Source organism: Mesoplodon densirostris, chromosome 7 (genome assembly GCF_025265405.1).
Source record: "Mesoplodon densirostris isolate mMesDen1 chromosome 7, mMesDen1 primary haplotype, whole genome shotgun sequence".
Classification (NCBI taxonomy): Eukaryota; Metazoa; Chordata; class Mammalia; order Artiodactyla; family Ziphiidae; genus Mesoplodon; species Mesoplodon densirostris.
The window spans coordinates 64751126-64774474 of NC_082667.1; the positions used below are offsets into that span (position 1 = coordinate 64751126).

The 23349-nt window shown below is 42.2% G+C and overlaps 1 protein-coding gene across 1 annotated transcript in view; it reads right to left on the reverse strand.

Moving 5' to 3' along the window:
* LOC132494191 (mitogen-activated protein kinase kinase kinase 15-like) overlaps window positions 1-21542 on the reverse strand; it is a 121386-nt gene extending 99844 nt beyond the window's left edge. The window contains 3 exon segments of the mRNA XM_060105212.1: window positions 9044-9076; window positions 11562-11701; window positions 21527-21542. Coding sequence (XP_059961195.1) covers window positions 9044-9076; window positions 11562-11701; window positions 21527-21542 — 189 coding nt within the window.
* Window positions 21543-23349: the final 1807 nt, after the last annotated feature.

Sequence of the window (23349 nt, forward strand, 5' to 3'; positions counted from 1 at the left end):
GCTCTGGACTCCAAGCAGATGTTTCACATAGAACAGCCTACCTGTAGCCCTAAAACATCAGAGATTCTTCAGTGGGCTTCATATATGAACATTTCCATGATAATAGTGTGAGTCCCATCCATAAACAACTGTCTGGATTCTCCAGGACGGCCCAGGAGAGCAGAGCACGTTGGGGTCTCAACCTAATTGCCCATCAGGTTCAACCATGGCCACTAACCAAGAACACGTGGGACGCACCCCCCAGCAGGCTCCTCTGCAGGCACCCTGTGCAGGAAGGTCAGTGGCCCAGGAAGGCCAGCGGCCCAGGAAGGCCAGCACAGAAACACAAGTGAAGGGGCCTCATTACACCAGCACTTAGTTTTGTTTGTGGCTAGCAGCAGCTCACATAGTTGGTCAAAAACAGCACAAGTTTTATAAATTAATTCTTTGGAGCAAATAAAATGTGTAAGAATTTACCCCAACCAACTCATGATGAAACTTTCAGCTTGACTTTCCAGGGAACATTTTAAAAGTAATGATACAAACATTTAATCAGTCAACAAATGGCCTACTCAAAAGATAGGGGAAAAATCTAAGGCAGATGGAAGGTGGTTTGATACTACCCATGAGGTAAGCTGATTTCTGAGCACTTATGGAAGAATGCATATCTTGATTGCTGGCACATTCAAGCTTTGGAGCTTAAATCTTGTAATACAAATGGACTGCAAATCCTTGGTGAAAACTAGAATTTAAACAGCATAGAAAATTGTTCCCAAGAAAATTTAGGGAGCAAATGCGCAAACCTAAGACAATTAAAAAATTATTTAACATAACCATGTCTGACAAAGTCAATTTATTAAGGAAGAAAATCTAGGTCAGGTACCACTCTAAAAAAAATGATTACAAGGTACAATTCTTTGTCTAGTCAGTTAAAGGAGAATTTTTAAAAATCAGCATGCATGCACATCAGGGAAATGCACTTTTTTAAGATCAATGCAAATAGCATTCTACATTGCTATCTTTCTATATTGGCCTGGTCATAAGAGGAACAAATGCATATACAGAAGCTGAGTAACAATTTCAATTGGATAATCAGACTACTGTGCCACTGAAAGGTGAATGAAGATATCCCTGCTGGAAACATGCCATGTAGCACCAACTGAGCTATTCCAAGAGTCCATCTGCTTTGTTCAAATAACAGAATGGCTATCATAAAGTCAGAGAATTATTTCAGAGCTGGCACAAATCACAGTAATCACCTTATTAATAATCATCTCATTTTATAAGGGAGGAAACCGATTCCCAGCAAGGTTAACCAACTGACCCACAGATGACCACAGAGCCAGGCAAATCTCATGTCCTCCCCATCCCTTCCTAGACTTCTTGTCACTAACTGTCAATCCAGCTTAATTCTGAAATATCCTTAAATAGACACGGACATGACATACAAAACAAAATGCCCAACACCAACAGATGAGTGAATGGTGAAGTTTATGGTATGTGAATTACATCCTAAAGAAAATAAATGGGTATCATGGGACACTAAAGACTTATTCAGTTGGTAGGCAGAATTAAATATTTCTATCTCAGTTCTGACATTGGCCCTGTGAAATGTGACATTACTCCTGTGATATTCAAGAGATACAGAGAAAAGTTTTATGGTTCACACCTCCAGAGTATTCCAACTTATTTGTTTATTTATTCAGAGTACTCCAATTTAAAAGAGAACACAGGGCTTCCCTGGTGGCGCAGTGGTTGAGAGTCCGCCTGCCAATGAAGGGGACACGGGTTTGTGCCCCGGTCCGGGAGGATCCCACATACCACGGAGCGGCTGGGCCTGTGAGCCGTGGCCACTGAGCCTGCGCGTCCGGAGCCCGTGCTCCACAACGGGGGAGGCCACAGTGGTGAGAGGCCCTCGTACTGCAAAAAAAAAAAAAAAAAGAGAACACAGACCACAGGCATGAAGGGGAAAAAAAGACAAAAAAAAGACTTGAACAGAGAACTTAAGATGAGGTAGAAATAAAAAATAGCTATACAAATGAAAAAAATATTCAAAGGGCAGAAATTTTTACATAAATCACATTCAATGCATAAAATAAAATTCTCCCTCTCCATCTACTATGAGAGCTAGCCTTCTTGTTTGAAATTGAGTCTTCACTAATAAAAGTGGTAGAAATTCTGATTCTGAATTCAGAAAACCCAAAGGATATGGAAAGTAGAAAAGAAATTTAATTGCCTTTTTACCAAAGTGCCCCTAAGCAATCTACATCATCCTTGGTAATTTTGGATCCCAAGCCAAAGCAAAATGAAGAACTGAGGAAGGCAAGAGGGCAGGACCAGGAGAAATTCTGTTATTCTAAACTTGAGGCCTCAGTGTGCTTGTAAGCCAGGTAAAAGACTTCCAGTATTGTAGGCAATACCCCCAATACTGCCAATGTCTGTTTCTCAAAGAATTTTCACTTCACTGGGATCATAGAGATAACTATTTTGATGGGAACAATGAGCTTCTTTTAAATCTCATTGGCTTTCCAGAGGAAAAAAATAATTACCTAGTCCAGAGATCAAGAACCAGATTAGTTTTTTAATAAGGTGTTTTTTAGTAACATGATCCTAGCTTGGAAATTTAACTCTGCTTTTAAAAAACCATCTCTGATCTCTGGCCTTAGGACATGACAAATGAAAGCAAAATCTAGTTTACTTTGAACAATTTCTTCTACAAGTATTGGGTGGAAAACCTCATCTTCTGCTAGTAATTTTCCTAGGGGACAAGGAAGGTTTATGTCCCCATGCTTCCTCTCTGGTGAGGCTACACACAGCTTCCAAATAATTTCCCACCAATTCAAAGGAAAAAATTATTTCTGTGCATCTCAGCTTTCGAGGTACATGCTTAGTCTTGGGGCATATATGATTTACATATTTCTCAAGTAAAATGATTATAAGGTGGTGGACACTCAGGCGTACACCCACATCCCCCCTTCAAGGAAGGACGTGCTGCCCCAGCTACCAGGGGCATTGTAGCTCTCACCCCTGCTGTCAGCCCCTTCTGGAACTGCCTCAGCTGCAGAGAGCACTTCACTCAATGTCGCTCTCCTTCCAGTGAGGGATGGATACAGGAGAATAAAGGCCTGGCCATCCCATCCCAACTCAGAACTACTCCAAAAGGTCATTACAGCTCAGAGCTCCCCAGGGGAGATCGGCCAAGGCTGCCACTGAGCCTGCATCCCAGTTGGATCTCTCTCCCTTCCCAGTCCTGCTTCCTGCCCTCCTCTCCCTCAGAGGTGATCCCAAGGGCACTCCTCAATAAATCTGTTCACTAAACTCAGTCTCAGAGTCTACTTCCTGGGGGGAATCAACCTGCAAAATATAAGGTAACTTTGAAAGTATGGTTATATTTACAAAGGAAAATTAAAACAAACAGAGAATACCTGTGGACTATGTACAATAATAACAAACTACCAGGAAGTTCCAAGGTTTCATAGATAAAGTAGTCTCTTGGGGTTGGCTACATTTTCACTCTTGTTTTCATAAAGGCTATATTTTCACTCTTGTTTTTGATTGTTCATCATATAAATATGTCTTCTGAAGTGATAAAATGCTGAAAGCGTCTATCTTTGTTATCTCTAAAGCAGTAGAAGATAACCTAAGAATGAAAATAATGTATGAAAAGAAGTCATTTTTATGGATCTCTGATCAAAAGCTGAATTACATTTTAACTCAAATACTGAATTACGAAGCAAAATATGATGTGTTAAAGATTTCTGTGAAAGGTATTTCTTTTTAAAGTTTTTTTTTAAATTTACTTATTAATTTATTTATTTTGGTTGTGCTGGGTCTTAGTTGCGGCAGGTGGGCTCCTTAGTTGCAACACATGGACTCCTTAGTTGCGGCATGTGAACTCTTAGTTGCAGCATGCATGTGGGATCTAGTTCCCTGACCAGGGATCAAACCTGGGCCCCCTGAATTGGGAGCGTGGAATCTTAACCACTGCGTCACAAGGGAAGTCCCGAAAGGTATTTTTTAAAAACAAATCTTGAAAAGGAAATTAAGAAAACAATTTCATTTACAAGAATATCCAAAGGAATAAAATATCCAGGAATAAATTTAACTGAGAAGGTAAAAGACTTGTACACAGAAAGCTATAAAACATTGCTGAAAGAAATTAAAGGGGACCTAAATAAATGGAAAGACACCCTGTGTTTTTGGATTGGAAGACTTAATATTGTTAAGTCTTAAAGTGATAAACAGATACAATGCAATCCCTATCAAAATTCCAATGGCCTGTTTTGTAGAAATGGAAAAGTTGATTCTCAAATTCATATGGAACTGCAAGTGGCCCCAGATGGCCAAAACTGCGTTGAAAAAGAAGAACAATCAGAATCAGATTTCCTAATTTCAAAATGTACTATAAAGGTACAGCAGTCAAAACAGCGTGGTACTGGCATAAAGGTAAACATACAAGTCAACGGAATAGAATTTCAAGTCCAGAAACAAACCCTTACATTTATGATCAGTTGGTTCTGACAAAGGTGCCAAGAAAATTCAATGGGGAAGGAATAGTCTTTTTAAGAAATGGTGCTGGGACATCTGGATAGCCACATGCAAAAGAAAGAAGCTGGACCCCTACCTCACACCAGACACAAAAATTACCTCAAAATGGGTCAGAGAAATAAACGTAAGAGCCCAAACTATAAAACGTTAAAAGGAAACATAGGAGTAAATTCTTCGTGACCTTGGGTTAGGCTAAGAGTTCTTAGGTACAACACCAAAAGCATGAACCATAAAAGAAGTAATTGATAAAGTCTCTGATAAGAGCCTTGCTTCCAGAATACACAAAGAACTCTACAGCTCCACAGTAAGATTAAAAAATCCAACTAAAAATAAGCAAAAGACTTGAGTAGACATTTCACCAAAAAAAGACTATGAATGGCTAATAAGCACATGAGAAGATGCTCAACATCATTACCCACTAGGGAAATACAAAACGACAATAGGATACCACTCCATACTCACTAAAATGGATATAATAAAAAGACAGACAATACCAAGTATTGATGAGGATGTGAAGAAGCCAGACCTCTCATTGCTGATGGAAATGTAAAACGGTACAGCCACCTTGAACATTATTTTGATAGTTTCTTACAAAGTCAAACATATATTTACTATATGATCCAGCAATTCCATTCCTAGGTATCTACCCAAGAGGAATGAAGACATATTTGCAACACAAAGACTTGTACTTGAATGTTTATAGCAACATTATGAATAATAACCAAAAAGTGGAGACAATCCAAATGTCCATCAACTGGGGAATATATAAATACAACGTGGAATATCCATACACTAGAATACTTTTCAGCAATAAAAAAGAACTACTGATACTTGCTACATCATGCGTGAACCTCACAAACATCATGCTAAGTGAAAGAAACTAGATGCAAAAGACCACATTATTGTATCCTTCCATTTCTATGAAAAGTCCTGAAAAGGTAAATCTATAACACATAAAGCAAATTAGTGGTTGCTTGGGGCTGGGATGGGAACAGGCATTGTCTGGAAACAAGTATATGCTGGGGCGATGGAAATGCTCTAAAACTGGGTTGTAGTGATGGCTGCACAACTCTTAAAAATCACTGAATTGTGTGTACACAGGTGCATTTTACGGTATGTCAATTATACCTAAATAAAGAGTCTAAAAAATACCCCCTGGAACACGAGACTATGAGCATCAGCTGAAAAAGAGGTGAGCACAAAAAGTGATACTATGTTGCCAAAGAACAGAAGGGCCCAGAAGGGCTGCAGGTCTGGTCCAGCCCGAAGCCTAGAGATTGACTTCCCATCCTTTACATCCCTGCAAAGCAACTCCTCCTAAAAATGGCAGCAAATGTAGCCATCTGTGATGGCTAATTTTGTGTATCAACTTGACCGGCCACAGGGTGCCCAGATTAAACATTATTTCTGGGTGTGTCTGTGAGGGTGTCTCTGAATGAGATGAGCATCTGGGTCAGTGGACTCAGTCAAGTAGAATGCCCTCCCCACTGTGGGTGGGCATCATCCAATCCACTGAGGCCTAACCAGGACAAAAGGCAGAGGAAGGAGGAATTCGCCCTCTTTTTCCTGCCTAACTGCTTGATCTGGGACACGTCATCTCATCTCTGATCTACACCATCGGCTCCCATGGTTCTCAGGCCTTTGGACTTAAACCGAATTACACCACTGGCTTTCCTGGGTCTGCAGCCTGCAGATGGTAGACTGTTGGGCTTCTCAGCCTCCATAATTACGTGAGGTAATTCCTCATAATAAATATCTCTATCTCCCTCTTTCTATATCTCCAATTGGTTCTGTTTCTCTAGAGCAGGGGTCCCCAACCCCTGGGCCGCGGACCGGTACCAGTCCATGGTCTGTTAGGAACCAGGCAGCCAGGCAGGTGAGCAGCAGGCAAGCGAGTGAAGCTTTGTCTGCCGCTCCCAACCGCTCCCCATCGCTCGCATTACCGTCTGAACCATTCCCGCCCCCCGCCCCCGCCCCTGTCTGTGGAAAAACTGTCTTCCACGAAACCAGTCCCTGGTGCCAAAAAGGTTGGGGACTGCTACTCTATAGAACCCTGGCTAGTACACTATCCCTCTACCAAATGAAGCCGAGTTCCATACATTATCAGGCACAATTCTAGAAACATAAAATACTCCCTGAAGACAGAGATGTCAAAGCATCTTGGTTTCCATATATTCATAAATCACTTCAAGCACCCAGCTGCATGTTCAGTGTGTGGCATTTAATCTCTACCTGACTCACAGGACTTTATAATTCACCAACTACAACTATGTTGTATCTCTCTTTCTTAAAGCTATCCAATTATCACAGACCCACAATTTCATCAGATTCTCTCTCAAAACCTCTGGTGTTACACGATCCATGCCCCTGCTCCCAAGCAGCATTACCTCCATCCATGTGGAGGGGACAAGTGAACAAACTCTTCTTAAATGTCAGCTGATTTACTTTGACATTCTATTTCAATGTTTAATCACCATTACTTGTGAGATGTCCATTCTGCTGACCCCAACCTCTTTTCAGTTTGCCCTACTTCCATGACATCTGGAGTAGAAGTAACCGCTTCCCTGCTGCCTGAAAAGGGATAACATTTGAAAATGACCATGAACAATACCTCCTGAGGTTTGCTTCCCTTCGACTTTTCCTCTTAGGTGCTATTTTCAACCCTTCCAGTCACCTCTGGTCCTTTATTTTGTTCTCCTGAATGGTCTAAATTTTCATACCCCATCAAGCATGACAACCAGTCCTGGGCACAGAGTTCTAAAGTAATGCCAAATACAGCAGAGAGATTCATTGCCAAATCGTTTAGAATAAGTTTGTTCCTAAAAAACAAACAAAACAAACAAAAGCCTAGGGAGAATGATGCTGCGGTAGAATTACCAAGAATGTGAAGGAATTCCTGGGTGTTGAGACAAGGGAGAACATACCAGAAGGGAGGGTATGTAGTAGAATGGGAACAGAATGACACTAAGTCTCCCCGAGAACAGAATTTCTAGACTCCGACACAACTAACAGTCAGGATGTAAAAATAAAGAGTTTTCTTCCTTGCACCTTGCCTGAATGTAATTCTTGTTTTAAGGATTAACTGCTTCCTAGACATTCCTTGTATTAAACCCAAGTTACGTCTTTTCACTTGTACAACAAATATGGAACACGGACAATGAGTGCCGGAAGATATCTATGAACGAAACGACAGAGTTCAACCTTTTCATTTTACTGACGAGGGCGCTGAGGATTGGCGTGGGGGATGGAATGACTGCCGGAAGTTACTAAGAGACAGAGCTGGGACTACGCCCTGTGCCTCCCAGCCTCAGGCCCAATCTCCTTTGACTGGATTCCTGTCTCCAAGAAGGAGGTAATTTAAGAAATCAAGATCTAGAAAGAACAGGAAAGAGCCCATAAGTGGGCAGTATTATCATGTAAATGGACCAAATGAAGTGACAAATCTTCCCATTTCTTTTCCCAAGAAAACCACCCTGATGCCTTATTTTCAGGTCAGCTTATTAAACCCACACTCCAGTGGTAATGACATAAACTGTACTTGTTTTGTTTCTAGAATTTCATCCTCGGGCTTGGAGGAGGAGAGTCAAGGCTTCCACCTCCGGCAGGGAGCCCTGCCTGGGTCCTGGGGAAGCCTGGGCCCCGCGGCTGCAAGGTGGGACCTTCTGTGGAGGGGGGGCGTCACGCCACGCTCCGGCTCCCCTGCGGAGGGCGCCTTCAGGAGACCTCTACCTCCTGGGCCCTTTTCACCCTCTCCCTCTGGGAACTCCAACTGGACTAGGAAAAGAGGCAAGAGGCCCTGCCCTCCTAGAAGGGTCAGTGGCTGAGGGCCAAAGGGAAGAAAGAACTGTCCTTAGTCTAGGTCACAATTTCTCGGAGGATGGGCAGTTTTTTTGGGTGGGGGGCATTCAAAGGTACAGGATAACCGTGGCACTATTTCCAAGGACATGATCTTATTTGAATGATTTTAGGGTGGGGGAGGGTTTCATGATACAAGTCAAACCGAAACGGTGTCATCACTATGTCACTGCAGGAACTTTTAAGTCAAACCAGGAGACACTAGCACTTAAAGGGAAGAAGGGGAACCCCATCCCGCTTCCTTTCAGCTCGTGGCAGGGAACTTGGGGCTAGGCTCCCACCTTAACTGCGGTGTAAGTTCATGTCTCTTTGTTGTGAGGGAAACTGTGGTGGGAAGTATGGAGGCACTGGCTCCAGCAGAAAGAATCCTGGTGGTCCACAGGAGCACCGACCCAGCGCAAAGACAGCCGGGTGGTGGCAGGCTCAAAGTCCTAGCGCGTAACGAAGACCAAGTACACCTGCCTGACCTTGCCCTCTGCCCTGCACCCTGGGCAGCTGAGTGGGGCTGATCCAGCTGGCAGCTTTGGGGGGTAGGGGTTTCTAGGTGTCCCCCTTAGAAACACACCCAACAGGTACAATTAGACATCACTTGGCTATCTGTGGGATTTTCAGGCAAGCATTTTATATGTTTACATTCACAAAGTTAAAAATCTGAAAATACAATACTTACTGTGTTTTTTTGAGTTACTATATCCTGAAAAGATAGGATCAATATAGCTTTTTTCCTAAACAGTTAATTTCCATAAGCACTAGTAAGCACTTTGTCCCCATGCCACCATCTGGCACCCATTTTAGAGCAAGAGTTAATCATTTGAAACCTCCCCCTGTAAAAAGCTTCAAAAAGAATGGGCCTCGAAGAAATGTAAAATTCATGTTCTAAGGAAAATTTATCATGATTGGTTAGCTTTGGAATTCCTGGGGGACATATATGATTATAAGGATTTTCCCATAGCAATTGCAATGCTTCTGTCCAAAGATATTTTGAGATTCAAGTTCAGGGCTCTGAATGCCCTGCACCTCGCCGTCTCAGTGACAGCAGTGAAGCGCATGGGCAGCCCATGGTAACCTCGGGCCTGGAACCATTTCTTGAGTCATCAGTGTGAAGGCTGCAGGCCACCCCCCGCCCAAGTCAGTCTTCCTACAGAAGGGGTGTTGCTGACAGGATTCCTGACACCTCACTAGAGGTATTATATTTATATATATTCACTATAGGAATTTTCAAACTCAAACTCAGTGACAACAGTTTTAGTCGGTTAACTTAGCATAATGGTTATGCAGCCCATGACTGTATCATTTATGCGCTGCAAGCCGTTTGCTGAAAAAAGAAAACATAATTAAACAGCTGTCCCCGTAAAATGTGTTTTACGTGTTCTGAGATTTCTATTTTCTGACAAGTGCAGATCGCTTCTTCTGGCATCAGATATAACTGAGTACCCATTTGTTTTAGGAAGTATTTTTCCATATCATTAAAAATTAAAACTTATCTAGGTCATGGGACTTTCCAGAGGAGTTCACTAACGCACAAATGAGAAAAAAAATTTATTGAATTGGGAAAAAATACATTCCAGTTTCATGTTTCTCATCAAAATACAGCTTAATAATCTACCCTTTCACATTTTCTAATTCTAAATATTTCTAAGCATAACCACTTTAGTGAATATCAGTAAAAGAAAAAAAATCTAAATATCTAAAGTAATTTAGATTGGTTTATAGCCTTTTGGGAAACTATTTTACAACGTAAAGTATAATAGCAAAACAGTTTCTTCTTCCACTGTCACATGAATGACTCTTAAAATACAGTACTGTGCTAGGATGAGAGAGGACACACCTATATAAGGTGTATGTGATATATTAACACATAAAGGTTACACATAGGTAGTATTAGTATTAGAGATAGGTAGTATTTCTACCAGGAAATAATCCCAAATTGTTACAGAACCCAGAAACATCTGGTTAATATTAAACCTTAAGAAACACAAATCAAAAATGTCCAATTTGCCATCACAAAATTGTGTCATTTATATACTAGTGACTTTTAATGCTAAGGTAGCTGAACATTTAGAAATGACGTCCAGGAAAGCTAACTCTGAACCACTAGTTCTCACCTCTGGTTGCATATTTGGGAGGTTAAAAAAAATCCCCTAGAGATTGTGACATAATTGATCTTGGTGTGGCCTGAGTACTGGGATATTTACAAACCCCCCAAATGATTCTAAAGTGCAGTCAAGGTTGAGTAACACTGCTGTAAACAAACTAATCTTTTATTCCTGAAATAATTTAACATAGACCAGGATTTCCTGACTAATGTTAAGATATTAAGCAATATTAATATTAGCTAAATTTTGTAATAACTCACATCTGACCTTCACATTTTACAAACAGGAGCATTTTTAAAAGTACTGTTATCCAAAAAAGCTTGTATCAAATTCGCAAAAATACATTTAAAAATTCTCAATAATTACTGAGCTGTGTATGAACACACAAGTTTTCAGTTTTGCTTGGCTTTAAACTGGGGAGAAAAAAATGACAGATTAAATACTGATTACATCTGTGCTAAACGTTTCTACCCATTTTGGTAACTGTTAAACGTCTTCTTATTATTATCCAAGTTGAGGTTTTTTGTTTTTTGTTTTTTGTTTTGCAGTACGCAGGCCTCTCACTGTTGCGGCCTCTCCCATTGCGGAGCACAGGCTCCAGACGTGCAGGCTCAGCGGCCATGGCTCACGGGCCCAGCCGCTCCGCGGCATGTGGGATCTTCCCAGACCGGGGCACGAACCCGTGTCCCCTACATCGGCAGGCGGACTCCCAACCACTGCGCCACCAGGGAAGCCCAAGATTTTTTTTTTTAATGTGCAGGTTTGGATCAAATTGCCCAATAGAGGATTCAAAGTGCTGTGTTTGCTTCAACAGAAACTAACAGAAGTTTTTGCCTTCATCTCCCCAATGAGCTTAGAAATATTCAAGTTGCCTGCAAACGCACATATCTAGCACATACGCTCACACAGAAGCCAGGAAGTCACCTGTGTGAGCCAGAACCTGGGGTGGGAAGGAAGGAACTGCACAAGCAAATCTTTCTTGTTTTTCTCCAACCTCCTCTGCTACATGTACATTTCAACTGAACACACAATACTGCTTTCCCAAAACAAAGTATTCAGGAGAAGGTGGACAATACTCTTTACCTTCAATGAAAGAGCAGTGTCAGCATAGGTGTTGTGGTACAGGATCACATTATTGGCCATGTCAAAGCTTTCACGGACTCCAAGATGGTAGAAGAGGGAAGGCTGTCTGGAGACATTGCTCATGTCCACCACGGCAACATCTGAGATGAACAACGAGGGGACAAGGTCGGGGGAGAGAGAGGTGATCTACTTAATCTACTTTGTGATGATCGCCAACGGGGAGCTGCTACAATTTGTATTTCTACCATCAGCCTTTTAGGTAAAGCAGAAGTAAGGAATGATTTGATTAAAATTACCCCCATGGGGCCTCCCTGGTGGCGCAGTGGTTGGGAGTCCGCCTGCCGATGCAGGGGACACGGGTTCGTGCCCCGATCCCGGAGGATCCCACATGCCGCGGAGCGGCTGGGCCCGCGAGCCATGGCCGCGGGGCCTGTGTGTCCGGAGCCTGTGCTCCGCAACGGGAGAGGCCACAGCAGTGAGAGGCCCGCGTACAGCAAAAAAAAAAAAAAAATTACCCCCATGAACTGCGGAAGAAAAGCAACATGAATAAACACTAAAAACCAAAAAACTCTTCCTTCTTCAGAGTGCCGAGAACATAGTCTCACTCAAAAATTGCTGGTGGATTTATTTTAAATGTTATTTTTATTAGGAAATTTATCATATCCAAAGAATATATTTAGCTTATATATAAAGTATTAAGTATAATGAAATGAAAAACCATGCACCCACCACGCAGCCCAAGACACAAAGCGCTATCTGTACTGTCAGAGCTCCACATGCCTCCTCGTAATCACATCTCTCCCTCCTGCCCAGAGAACGCCTCCATCCTGATCTCTGCATTTATCAGTTCCCTGCATATATCTGTATATGCATATTATATATTATTATAATTATGAATTCCTAAACAGTATATTGTTTAGTTTTGTATGCCTTTGGACTTTATATAAATAGTATCATACTGTATATATTCTTTGACTTGCTGGTTTTTGGTGTGAAACAACCAACTTGTATGTCTAGCTCTAAGTTCATGCATTTTCACTTCACATGATTTCTTCTTTTCCTATTTCAAACTGTTGTAATGAACATTCCTGCACCAGGCTCCTGGTTCATATGTCACCATCAAATGGATGGCACAGATCACATGCCCCTGGAGTTGTGTCCTAGAGAGACTTTAATCAAAGAGGGATGGGATAGGGAGGGTGGGAGGGAGGGAGACACAAGAGGGAGGAGATATGGGGATATATGTATATGTATAACTGAGTCACTTTGTTATGAAGCAGAAACTAACACACCATTGTAAAGCAATTATACTCCAATAAAGATGTTAAAAAAAAAAAAAAAAAAGAGGGGCAACACAGACCATCAATAAAGAACAAACTTAAAAATTTGCCTAGTAGCATTGGACACCATTTCAAGTCTAGTCATTTTCAAGAGAGTATCAGAGCTCCAAGTTTGACTGGACTTTCTCCACAATGTACAGCAGAAATTTGGGGAAATAGGGCCCAAACTTACGCTTGTGCTGCTGTGACCTCACAGGAAGTCACTGAAAATCTCAATGAAACAGAACAGAGGCGAGGTGAATAGGGACGTGAAGAAACAAAAAGGCAGAGAGATGCTGCATCAGCACCAGGTACCACTGGGAGACCTGAGACCGAGCCTTGGTAAGTCCTGGGTGGGCCTTTTTATTCCCTAATTTATGGGTTGCCTGCTCTATGCCAGGCACTGTGCTTGGTGCCAGGGACAGAAGTGTGAACAAAGGCATAATCCCTTTCCTCGAAACCATGTTTAATACAACGGAGACGACGGGAAGGAAGCAGTGGTTAGAATCAGGGTAAGGAAGGCTAAGATGAGGGGAACAGTGACAGAGGCACCCCTGGGGGGCACCGAACCCACACTCAGGTGGAGGGCAGTCAGGGAAGGCTGAAAGCATGTGAGCTGTCTGGAGCCTGAGGGTCCATATGAGGCAGGAAAACTGGGGAGAGGATGGGCGGATGGAAAGGGAGGGAAAAAGCATTGCAGGAAGAGAAGGCAGCAAGTGCAAGCCAGAGGTCAGGGGGGGTGTACATGTTGGGGCCACTGCAAATCATTTCACAGGACCAGAACACCTAAGGAGATGAACCTGGAAGGGTTAGTAGGTGCCAGACAGGTGAAGGGGTGTGAAGGCCATGTTAAGAGGGCTGGACACTAGCTTGAGACAATGGAAAACCTGTGGAAGGGTGTGGGGGGTTTTTTGCTTTTTTTATTTTCATTATGGAAAATTACAAACATATATGTAAAAGTAAACAGAAGAGTGTAATGGAACCCCTGTAGCCCCCACTTCCCTCAACAATTATCAACTCGGCCAGCCTTGTTTCGTCTCTACTGCCGTCCACCCCACCCCCTTCCATATAATTTTGAAACAAATCCCCGGTATCATATAATTTCATCTCCAAATACTTCAGTATGTTTCGTTAAAAGAACTCAAAGGAAAAAAAAAACAACAAATAACCATAGCATCAATGTCTCATCATTATTTTTAAAAAAATAATCATGAAGGGCTTAAACAGGAGACTATCATATCCAAATTCACCCTTTAGAGGTTATTGCTCAAGAAGGGACAAATGTATATGCTGAGGAAATGCTTTTTACAAACCAGCCTGGTTAATTTATCTCAAATGGATACCTGGTCCCCACAGACATCTGCTCAGCGTCCAAACCACACTGCAGCTGAATAAATGAGACATTCTGCTCGCATGAGTTTTCCCTGGACTCTATTACCTTCTCAAATGAAAAAGAATGTGTTTCCTACTAATGTTACTAGGAAGTGGCAACACAGATGCTAATTCCAAGGCGAGGGGACTTCTATAATTAGTTAACAAAGGACAGGAAGCAAATGGAGGAAGACAAAAGAGAGTGGTGGGAAGGGGGAGAGCAGGGATGAAGGACGGCAGCCCCCCATCATGCAGACCATTTTCACAGGAAACCTGAAACTTGGTGGAGTAGCTTGTAGCCAAGTAGATTACATTTTAATCTGGTGACATGAGTTCCTGCTTTCCTCTGCCCTCTCAATGCTCTGTGCTGAGACCTGTACACTGGCCTCACCACGTCCACTAAGGAGCCCCTCCGTGGCTCCACCAAGGGTTGGGATGGAGATTTTTCTTGGTGCCTCATTAAAACAGGACAGACTGAAGCAAGATGGCTACTGAGTGACTCAGGGGGGAAATGCTGGACACGTGCTGGATTCCAGCCCTGAGCAGGACAGCACGGGACTTCATCACGCTACCTCAGAAAGGAAATCCTATTCAAAAGGCATGGTTGGGCAAAGCTTTTGCACAGTGAACTGCTAAGGAAAAAAGGGCAGAAACAAAGACATGTTTGCTGGAAAATGGGCAAGATAGTTTCACGTCGTCTTACTTAATCTTTGCAACAACACTGAGTACTCCCCAATCCCGGGAGCGCGCAAGGGCCTCTGTGCCTGCACATCCGTATCAGTGGGATGATGGCCAGCACACGCTGAGGAAAGAGGCAGCAAGCATCCAAATTTAACAGGCACTCAATTCCAGAAAAGAGGGTGGAGGAGACAGACTTGAGCTCATCTTCTCTCACAAAAACACCAAAACCACAAGTAACTGCTGAACAACCATTGACAAAAAAGACTGGAAGCTACCAAAAAAGATTTTTTACATTCAAAGGCAATAAAGTTGCCACAATGAGATGGTAGGAAGGGCACTTTCGGAACATAATCAAATCCCAAACCCACCAGATGGACAACCCACAAACTGGAAAATAATTATATCGCAGAGGTCCTCCCATAAGAGTGAGAGTCCTGAGCCTCTGCGTGAGGTCTCAGAGACCTCTGGGACAACATTAAATGCACCAACATTTGCATCATAGGTGTCCCAGAAGGAACAGAGAGAGAGAAAGGGCCTGAGAAAATATTTGAAGAGATTATAGCTGAAAACTTCTCTAACATGAGAAAGAAAACATTCAACTTAAGTCCAGGAAGTGCAGCGTCCCATACAAGATAAACCAAGGAGGAACACACCGACACACATATTAATCAAACTGACAAAAATTAAAGACAAAGAAAAAATAAAAGCAAGAAGGGAAAAGTGACAAGTAACATACAAGGGAATCCCCATAAGGGTATCAGCTGATTTTTCAGCAGGAACTCTGCAGGCCAGAAGGGAGTTACGGGCTTGGCATCCAGTCTCCAACTAAGTTCACATCTTGACTCTCCAGTTTATGAACTGTGTGATCTCAAAAAAGTTCATTTCTCTGACCTCAGTTTCCACATCTTTAAGTGAGGATAATAGTACCTACATCACCAAGTTGTCTGAAGATTAAACTAATGCATGTAAAGCCCCTAGAACAGAGTCTGGCACAAAGTAAACATTCCATGAACGTTAGTACTTTAAAGCCATGGGATCACCTAAGAAAAGTGCAGATAGAGAAGAAAAGGGGGCTGCAGCCTGAGCCCTGGGGCACTCCAACATCTCCAAAGGCCTCCATTCAACCCAAGGCTTTTCCATAAACCTGCAATGTCCTAAGCCTTGTCTGGGGACCCAAACCCCCGGTACGCAACTCACAATTTAAAGCTTGATAACTTAATACTTTATACAGTTCTTTAGGCAACAATTATATGTTCTAAGTTCAGGGTTGGTTTTTTTGTTTTTTTCACATACTTGTATACCCACTACCATGCTTGGCACAGAGTCAGACACATACTAGGGTGTTTGAAACTCACTTGTGGACACATCAAGTAAGTTAAAAATTTTAAAGTCAATATATTATTGTATTTTTCTATTAAGGAAAAAAAGTTCTTCGTCTTCTTCAAGGAATGATGTGGATTATAAGATACCCTTAGTACCACACCATCATCCAACCATCAGGCCCATCTTGCTAGAGATAGTCACAATGGCCAAAGCACCTGCCAGGCCATTTTCCCTTCTGACTTCCAATCCTTATGCTTTGTGTATAAACTTTTCTGTCTCTTCTTTCCTGGAGATTTGTCTAGGTGTAAAAGTCTCTCCTATCTGGCAACATGTCACACTCAGGCCCCTGGCCCCCAGTCCCTATAGCCCTAAAGAATTCTGGACACTGAAGCCAAATTATTCCTTAAAAAAACACAACAGCATCGAAACTTAGGTGAAAAGAGGGAAGAAAATGGGCATAAGCCAAATACACATCCAGAGAATCATCTAGGAGGGCTGCTTCCACCAATGCACAGGTGTCACAATGCCTTTGGCTAGTGACTCTGAGTATTTATCCACAGCAACTTTTTTTTTTTTTTTTTTTTTTTTTTTTTTTTTTTTTTTTTGCGGTACGTGGGCCTCTCACTGTTGTGGCCTCTCCCGTTGCGGAGCACAGGCTTCGGACACGCAGGCTCAGCAGCCATGGCTCACGGGCTCAGCCGCTCCGCGGCATGTGGGATCCTCCCGGACCGGGACACGAACCCGTGTCCCCTGCATTGGCAGGCGGACTCTCAACCACTGCGCCACCAGGGAAGCCCAACTCTGAGTATTTATAAAATGACCTCAAGTGATATGAGTTTCCAACAGAACAAAGGTAAAAGTCAATGAGGGGGAAAAAGAAGTTCTAAGAGTTTATTTCTTTACTCAATTTCCACAGAACTATATGCCCTTCTGTTTTTCTTCATTGTCCCACCCACCTTCCTCCCCATGCCCCCAGCGCTGCTGATAACCACAGAAAATAATGCTGACCCACCAGGACCAACTCTTGATGTGGCTTCAACCACATCTGTGCCTCAGATCCTGAGATCTGCCCCTGGGCCCCCAGGGACCAGTAACAGTGACAAGGATATGGGAACTATGTCGGCGATTTGAATGTGGGCAGAGCTGAGCACATGAAACTGCTCCCAAATTGGCTTTCTCACTCATATCTAAACCTGGAACAGACAAAAGGCTGCTAAATGTTATTTTACCGATACCTTTCAGCAAAGCTATTTCTAACTAATTTGGACCACTGAGCTACTTATGGGGGTTTTAAAAATGGTCCATCTGAAATAAGATACAAAGTGTCCTCTGCCCATCTCCCATGACTCTGCTATCACTTTCTGTATAAACACTTTGGTACTAAATTCTATTCTAATTCAAGACAGTGACCTGTCAAAACACAGATGTGGAGGGAAAAAAACAGCAAAACAAAACCCTCACTGCTCTTATCTCTGATTAATTGTACATTAAGGACTCAAATGAACACTCTGACCTTAAATCCCATTTTTCCATGCTCTTCCTAACCCTATACAGCACTAGCTATTAATTAGTAAGCTGGTTTTCTTCATCCCTAGGTCTCTGTGTATAGATTCTAATGTCGACTGAGAAGCAAAAGCTTTGATTCCCCTCCCATAGCAGTACAAAGTTTCAGGAGGACTTCCATTCCCTTTGGATCCCAGTGTTAGGATCACTCTGGTTTGTGTAGAAGCCCTTCGGGTCTAAGCACCTAGAATCCAGCCCTGGCTCAAGTGGCAAGGCCAGACTTTCAGGAAAAACTTCTCCAGGCAATCCTTACTACTAACCCATTGGACACTTTCTAAGGCAGGAGATATTACACTAAGTGGAGTTCCCGGCACCAGTATATGTAACCTAACATGACTAATAGCAAAAATAACTGACGGCACCCTGTTCACTCACTAGAAAATACATGCCCACATGCTGAGCCTCTTTATCAGGGGTCATCTCAGCATCTAGAGCAGAGGCCAGAGTGATGTACAAACAGCCACTTCCCCATAGCAGTAATCCAATCGGGGGTATCCAAAAATTACTTCCCATCTAACTTCTCAACTCTACCCACTAATCACCTAATATTAAGCATGTTCACTGAAGAAAAGCAATAAGAGAACAAACAGATGCTTGAAAGCACTAGCCAGTGCTTTGTCCATAGCAGATATTCAATAACATTAGTTGAACACCAGAGTGTACAAATGGTAGCAATACAGAGTGCTTCCTTGAAGACCAGTGTCTGACAAAATGTCCCAAGACACTGCCTCCTTCACTAGAGGCTATATCTACTCCACTTTAGCCTTCGAGAAAGGGAAGAGTAGGGAGAAGGGGAAAAAAATCTACAAATATCTATATTCAAACTTGTCCTTAGCTAAATTAACACCAAGATCCCAACTTCATGTCAAAGAAAGACAAAAAGCCACCAACATTGACACTTGTCCACTCAAAGCAGTTTCCAGAACACTGACAATCAGGACACTCAGCATGTTCTAACCACTATGGCCCTTGATCACAAGAGGTCCATTGAAAAGGGTTTTCTTTCTTATGCTATTAATAAAGGGTTAAGCAGATTATTTCTATCATATTTGCTTGGGGGTCCTAAATTCCGGTTTGAACAAATGATTCCCACACTTCTAGAAAGGCCTTAATTGGGTTAGTCTGTTACTTTTAGTGCAATCTTGCAAAGGCTGGAGTCTTTTTAAGTCCTTAAAGGACTTGGGCAAAATTCTTTTGGTGATAATTTTTTTTAAAAAGATCATCTCCAGAGTTTACATATGTTCCACAATTACTCATGCTGATAGGGGAGAAAAAAAGCACATTTTATTTCCAAAAGGCTCCCTTCAATCTGAAAGCTCTAATTGCCAACATATCTGATATTGACTTCCTGCATAAAACAACACACAAAACAACAAGTATAATCGTAGGTCTAAAAAGCAAGACTTAAACAGAGAAAGCCCAGCTTGTTTAGCCAGAGAAAGAGAAGGGAAGGATGGGTACAGAAGGAACAATCTGCACTTTTGGTAGCTGACATTAGGGTCCAGGAAAGACAATTTGTCCACTCTGTGAACAACTATGCATTGAAGAGGGATGGGAAAACAGTAAAAGTAAGAAACACTAAAAGAAAACTCAGGCTAACGACAAGGAGATACTCTGTGATCATCAGTCTGGAAAGCTCAGAAAACATTTCCTGGAGAGGTTGTGAAGTCTCTTGAGAGAGAGCAAATCTCTTGAGAAAAATTTAAGGATATTTGGAGGTGGAGAGTTAAGGATATTTGGAGGTGGAGTGGGTTAAAATAGTCAAGTGGTTCTACTATACTAGGAGATTACATCTGAGTATCAAAAGGATATTCTAGTCCTATTTTTCTAAGCTTTTAGCTATCTTAGAAAATCTAAATCACTCCTTTAATAAATTATAAAAATGACAGATGCTTACGAAATATAAAAACATTAACAACTGTATAAGCATTGAGCCAAAAATGCAACCAAACATCTCTGACATTTAAACAAGAGCACTGCCAAAGTCTCTTTCTGAGACCCCAACTCTCAAAACTAACCTCAAGAGCATTCTCACAGAAATCCACACCAAAAGATCACCAGTAAACTAACAATGAGATCTGCCATTCTCTGGAGAGAATCCTAGATGGTTTTCCTTTCTCATCTGTAACCACAGGCTACAGATAAAACAAAATGGCTTTCAGGTGATACAAGATACAAAACGGGAGAAGGAACCAAGGGACTTATCAGGGCATGAACTACAGTTCATCCTGGGAGACTACCCTGATCTAGAAGAAACAGATAAACTGAGCTAAGAAATCCCTCCAACATCGAATTCCAGACACTTCTAAATAAATGGCAAAGCTGGAACCTTAACCCATATCTTTGGACTCTAAATCCCCTACACCAAGAGGTCACATTCCTCAGAGGTCCAAAACCCAAACTGAGTCACGTCCTGACACATTTAGAGGTGCTGGTGAGAATTTCACAAACCAAAGCCTCATTCAAAAGGGCAAGCTCTCCAGTTAGAGGCTCCTAAAGGTAAAAATGGATTTGGAGAACTGAGATCAAATTTTGGTTTGGCATTTTTTTATTTTACAAAAAAACATGGTTGACTCTAACAGTTAAAACTTCTTTAGTTGACAAACTTGATTTTTCTGTCAGCTGCCCTTTTTGTGCAGCCTCCTGTTACATGGCCTAAGAACCAAGTCTTCAGAGCACCGACACATTCAGAGGAGGAAAAGGCCTAGAGGTTGCACAAGGAAGAGCAAGAATTCTAGACTGTATTCATTGGGGGCTTCCCTGGCAGCACAGTGGTTGGGAGTCCGCCTGCCGATGCAGGGGACACAGGTTCGTGCTCCGGTCTGGGAGGATCCCACATGCCACGGAGCGGGTGGGCCCGTGAGCCATGGCCACTGAGCCTGCACGTACGGAGCCTGTGCTCCGCAGCGGGAGAAGCCGCAACGGTGAGAGGCCCGCGTACCGCAAATAAATAAATAAATAAATAAATAAATAAATAAATAAATAAATAAAAATAAAAATAGATTGTATTCATTCAAAGTGGGAGACAATTCCAACAAAACGGCTCCACCCACTGCTGCCCTTCCTGAGCCCATTATCTGCAGAGAATCAAAGGGCCTGCCTATAAACTTGGATAGTCAATGGCCCTGTAAGCTCCCTAGCTGTACACATGAACAACACAATTAACTGGTAAGAAATGTGGCCAGGTAGAAAGAGCTTTGCACATCTCTAAATCCTGGCTTTCCTATCCCTTCTAAATTCCCACACAGTAACTACCCCAAGGCATCCTATTGCTCCTCCATAACAAAAAGTGAAATAAATGTACGTTTTCTCTTAATTGGTCTTATTAATAAGAAAGGTAATCTCAATTCATTTTTACCTTGCTAGTGCCAAGTTTTAAAATTCAGCATTTACAAGAAGCAACTGAATGTTGGGGGAAAGGGGCATCTCAATGTAAACAACATCTTTAGGGCAGAGGCCCTAGTTTGGGAGCTCAACTTTGCCACTTAGGAAAGGCTCTTAAACAAATTACAACATTGATCTACAACCCAGGGTAGTCAGGAAAGAAAAAAGTTTTTAACCAAAGCATGAAGAAACACATGGGGAACATAAATGAAAAACCGGCAGTCGTGCTGCTCCGCATACACATTCCATGTCAATGCTCACCTGCTCAGACCCAGCTCTTCTCTGATCCCTGGCAGCCCTGTGGTCTGTGCAACCCATTCTTACCAGTGAACAAAGCCATCGAAGGATATGGGAAATGGGGCAGGAATTTACACACCCAGATATCCTGACTACACTACTTTAACCTGCTAACTAAGAACTACATCTTGCACTTTACCTAAGATGAGCGTGTCACATTCCTGTACACAGATGTCACATTAATCTAAAAACATTGCCCAACACTTCTTCTCTCAAAAATCTTTAAAAGCTAGACAATGTTACAGGATAAAGTTCCAGCTCCTGAGCCAGAATTCAAGCTGACCAGTCTGCTTCAACTGAACCTGCCATTGCCATTGTGGAAGGCAGCTGGGGAAGCACAAGCTTTAGAATCAGACCTCAGGGAGCTGGAATTCCAGCTCTACCTCTTACTATTTGTGTGATCTTGAACAGGTTACTTATCTTTTTGATCATCTCTCTTTAAAACAACAACAGCAATACCTACTTCATAGCACTAGAAGATGGAAGAGAGAACATGGCATATGGCACAGAGTAGATGCTCAGTAAGCATCACTTCTTTCCCTAGTTCCAATCCGAAAGGTCTACTCTCTCTTCTCTTGAAAATTCTCCCCATCAACTTTCCACTAATTTCAGAAACATGCTTTGTTTCAACGCCTAATTGAAATCTTTTCTCTTCTATGAAACTACCCTGGCTTATAATCATTTTCTCCTCTGAGCTTCTATAATTCTTATAGCCTAAGCCAATGGATCTAAAATTTTTATTGTTCTCTTATGTGTCACTCCTCTTTCCCCGATGAGTCCACCAACCCAAGAGCAAAGTTTTTATCAATTGTCAAGCCAATAACAATTTAAGTGTTCAATGAAAAATACTTTGAAGATTCAGTTGCCTTGAGGTTGTCTACCAATAATGGTTGCCCTTCTGGCCCAATTAGGGGATAATACCACTTCCCACATACACTTGACCAAATCTCACCCATATCTTGGGGAGTTTTTCCAAGGGTAATATTTACTGGGTAAATGAAAATGAAGCCTTAATCTATGAAGTCACAGGGGGACTCTCAGCCAAGCTAGCAGAGTCCAAGAAGCTTTAATTCACTCCATGCATTCAACAGGTTCTTTTTGAGCCCTTGCTTTGTGCTGCCCTTAATTCGGCATGGGAGACAGATTAAGAGCAATCTGGTCTCTACCCTTGATTAGCTTTCTGGAACCTAGACTATTTCTGATCCGTTAAAAACCCCTATTTCTGAAAAATCTCATCAGTGGAGGGATTCACTTTCTGAAAATATTACTTGGAGAAAAGAAAAAACAAACAGTAATACAGTCACTTGGGTTTTAACCTTGTGGCCTGTCCTAAGATGGCCAATTGACGTATGTGCACATAAGGGATAGCTCAAAACAGCCCTGGAGATGGGATAATGATCCCTTCACCATTCCCAAGACCCTGTGGTCCAAACAGCAGAAACACCTGCATGGGGATAAAAGCAAGAGCTGGACTAAGGCAGCATTAAGGCCAATTCTCTCACTTAGTTAAGTTGTTTTACTCAGGTTCAAGTAATTATAAACCACAGTCTCATAAAGACCACAGGAAAATGCAATAATCTCTCTTTAGAAACACTTGAAAACGTTCAGTCTCTTGAACTCTACAAACTACTGAATTCTTTAATAAGGTGGCATAAACGTTGGCTGAAGTGTGGTCCATTAGTCTTGGGTCACTTAAAAATACACTTTTAATACTTAGTGCACTTCAGAACAAGGGCGAGAAAGGAAAGGTAATCAAAGTAATAGAGTGCGAAGTTCATTTTCCTTTGTTTGAGTTGTGTGTGTGTATTCTTGAAGGAGCCTGCACACAAACTACCACAGCTCCAGGTGAG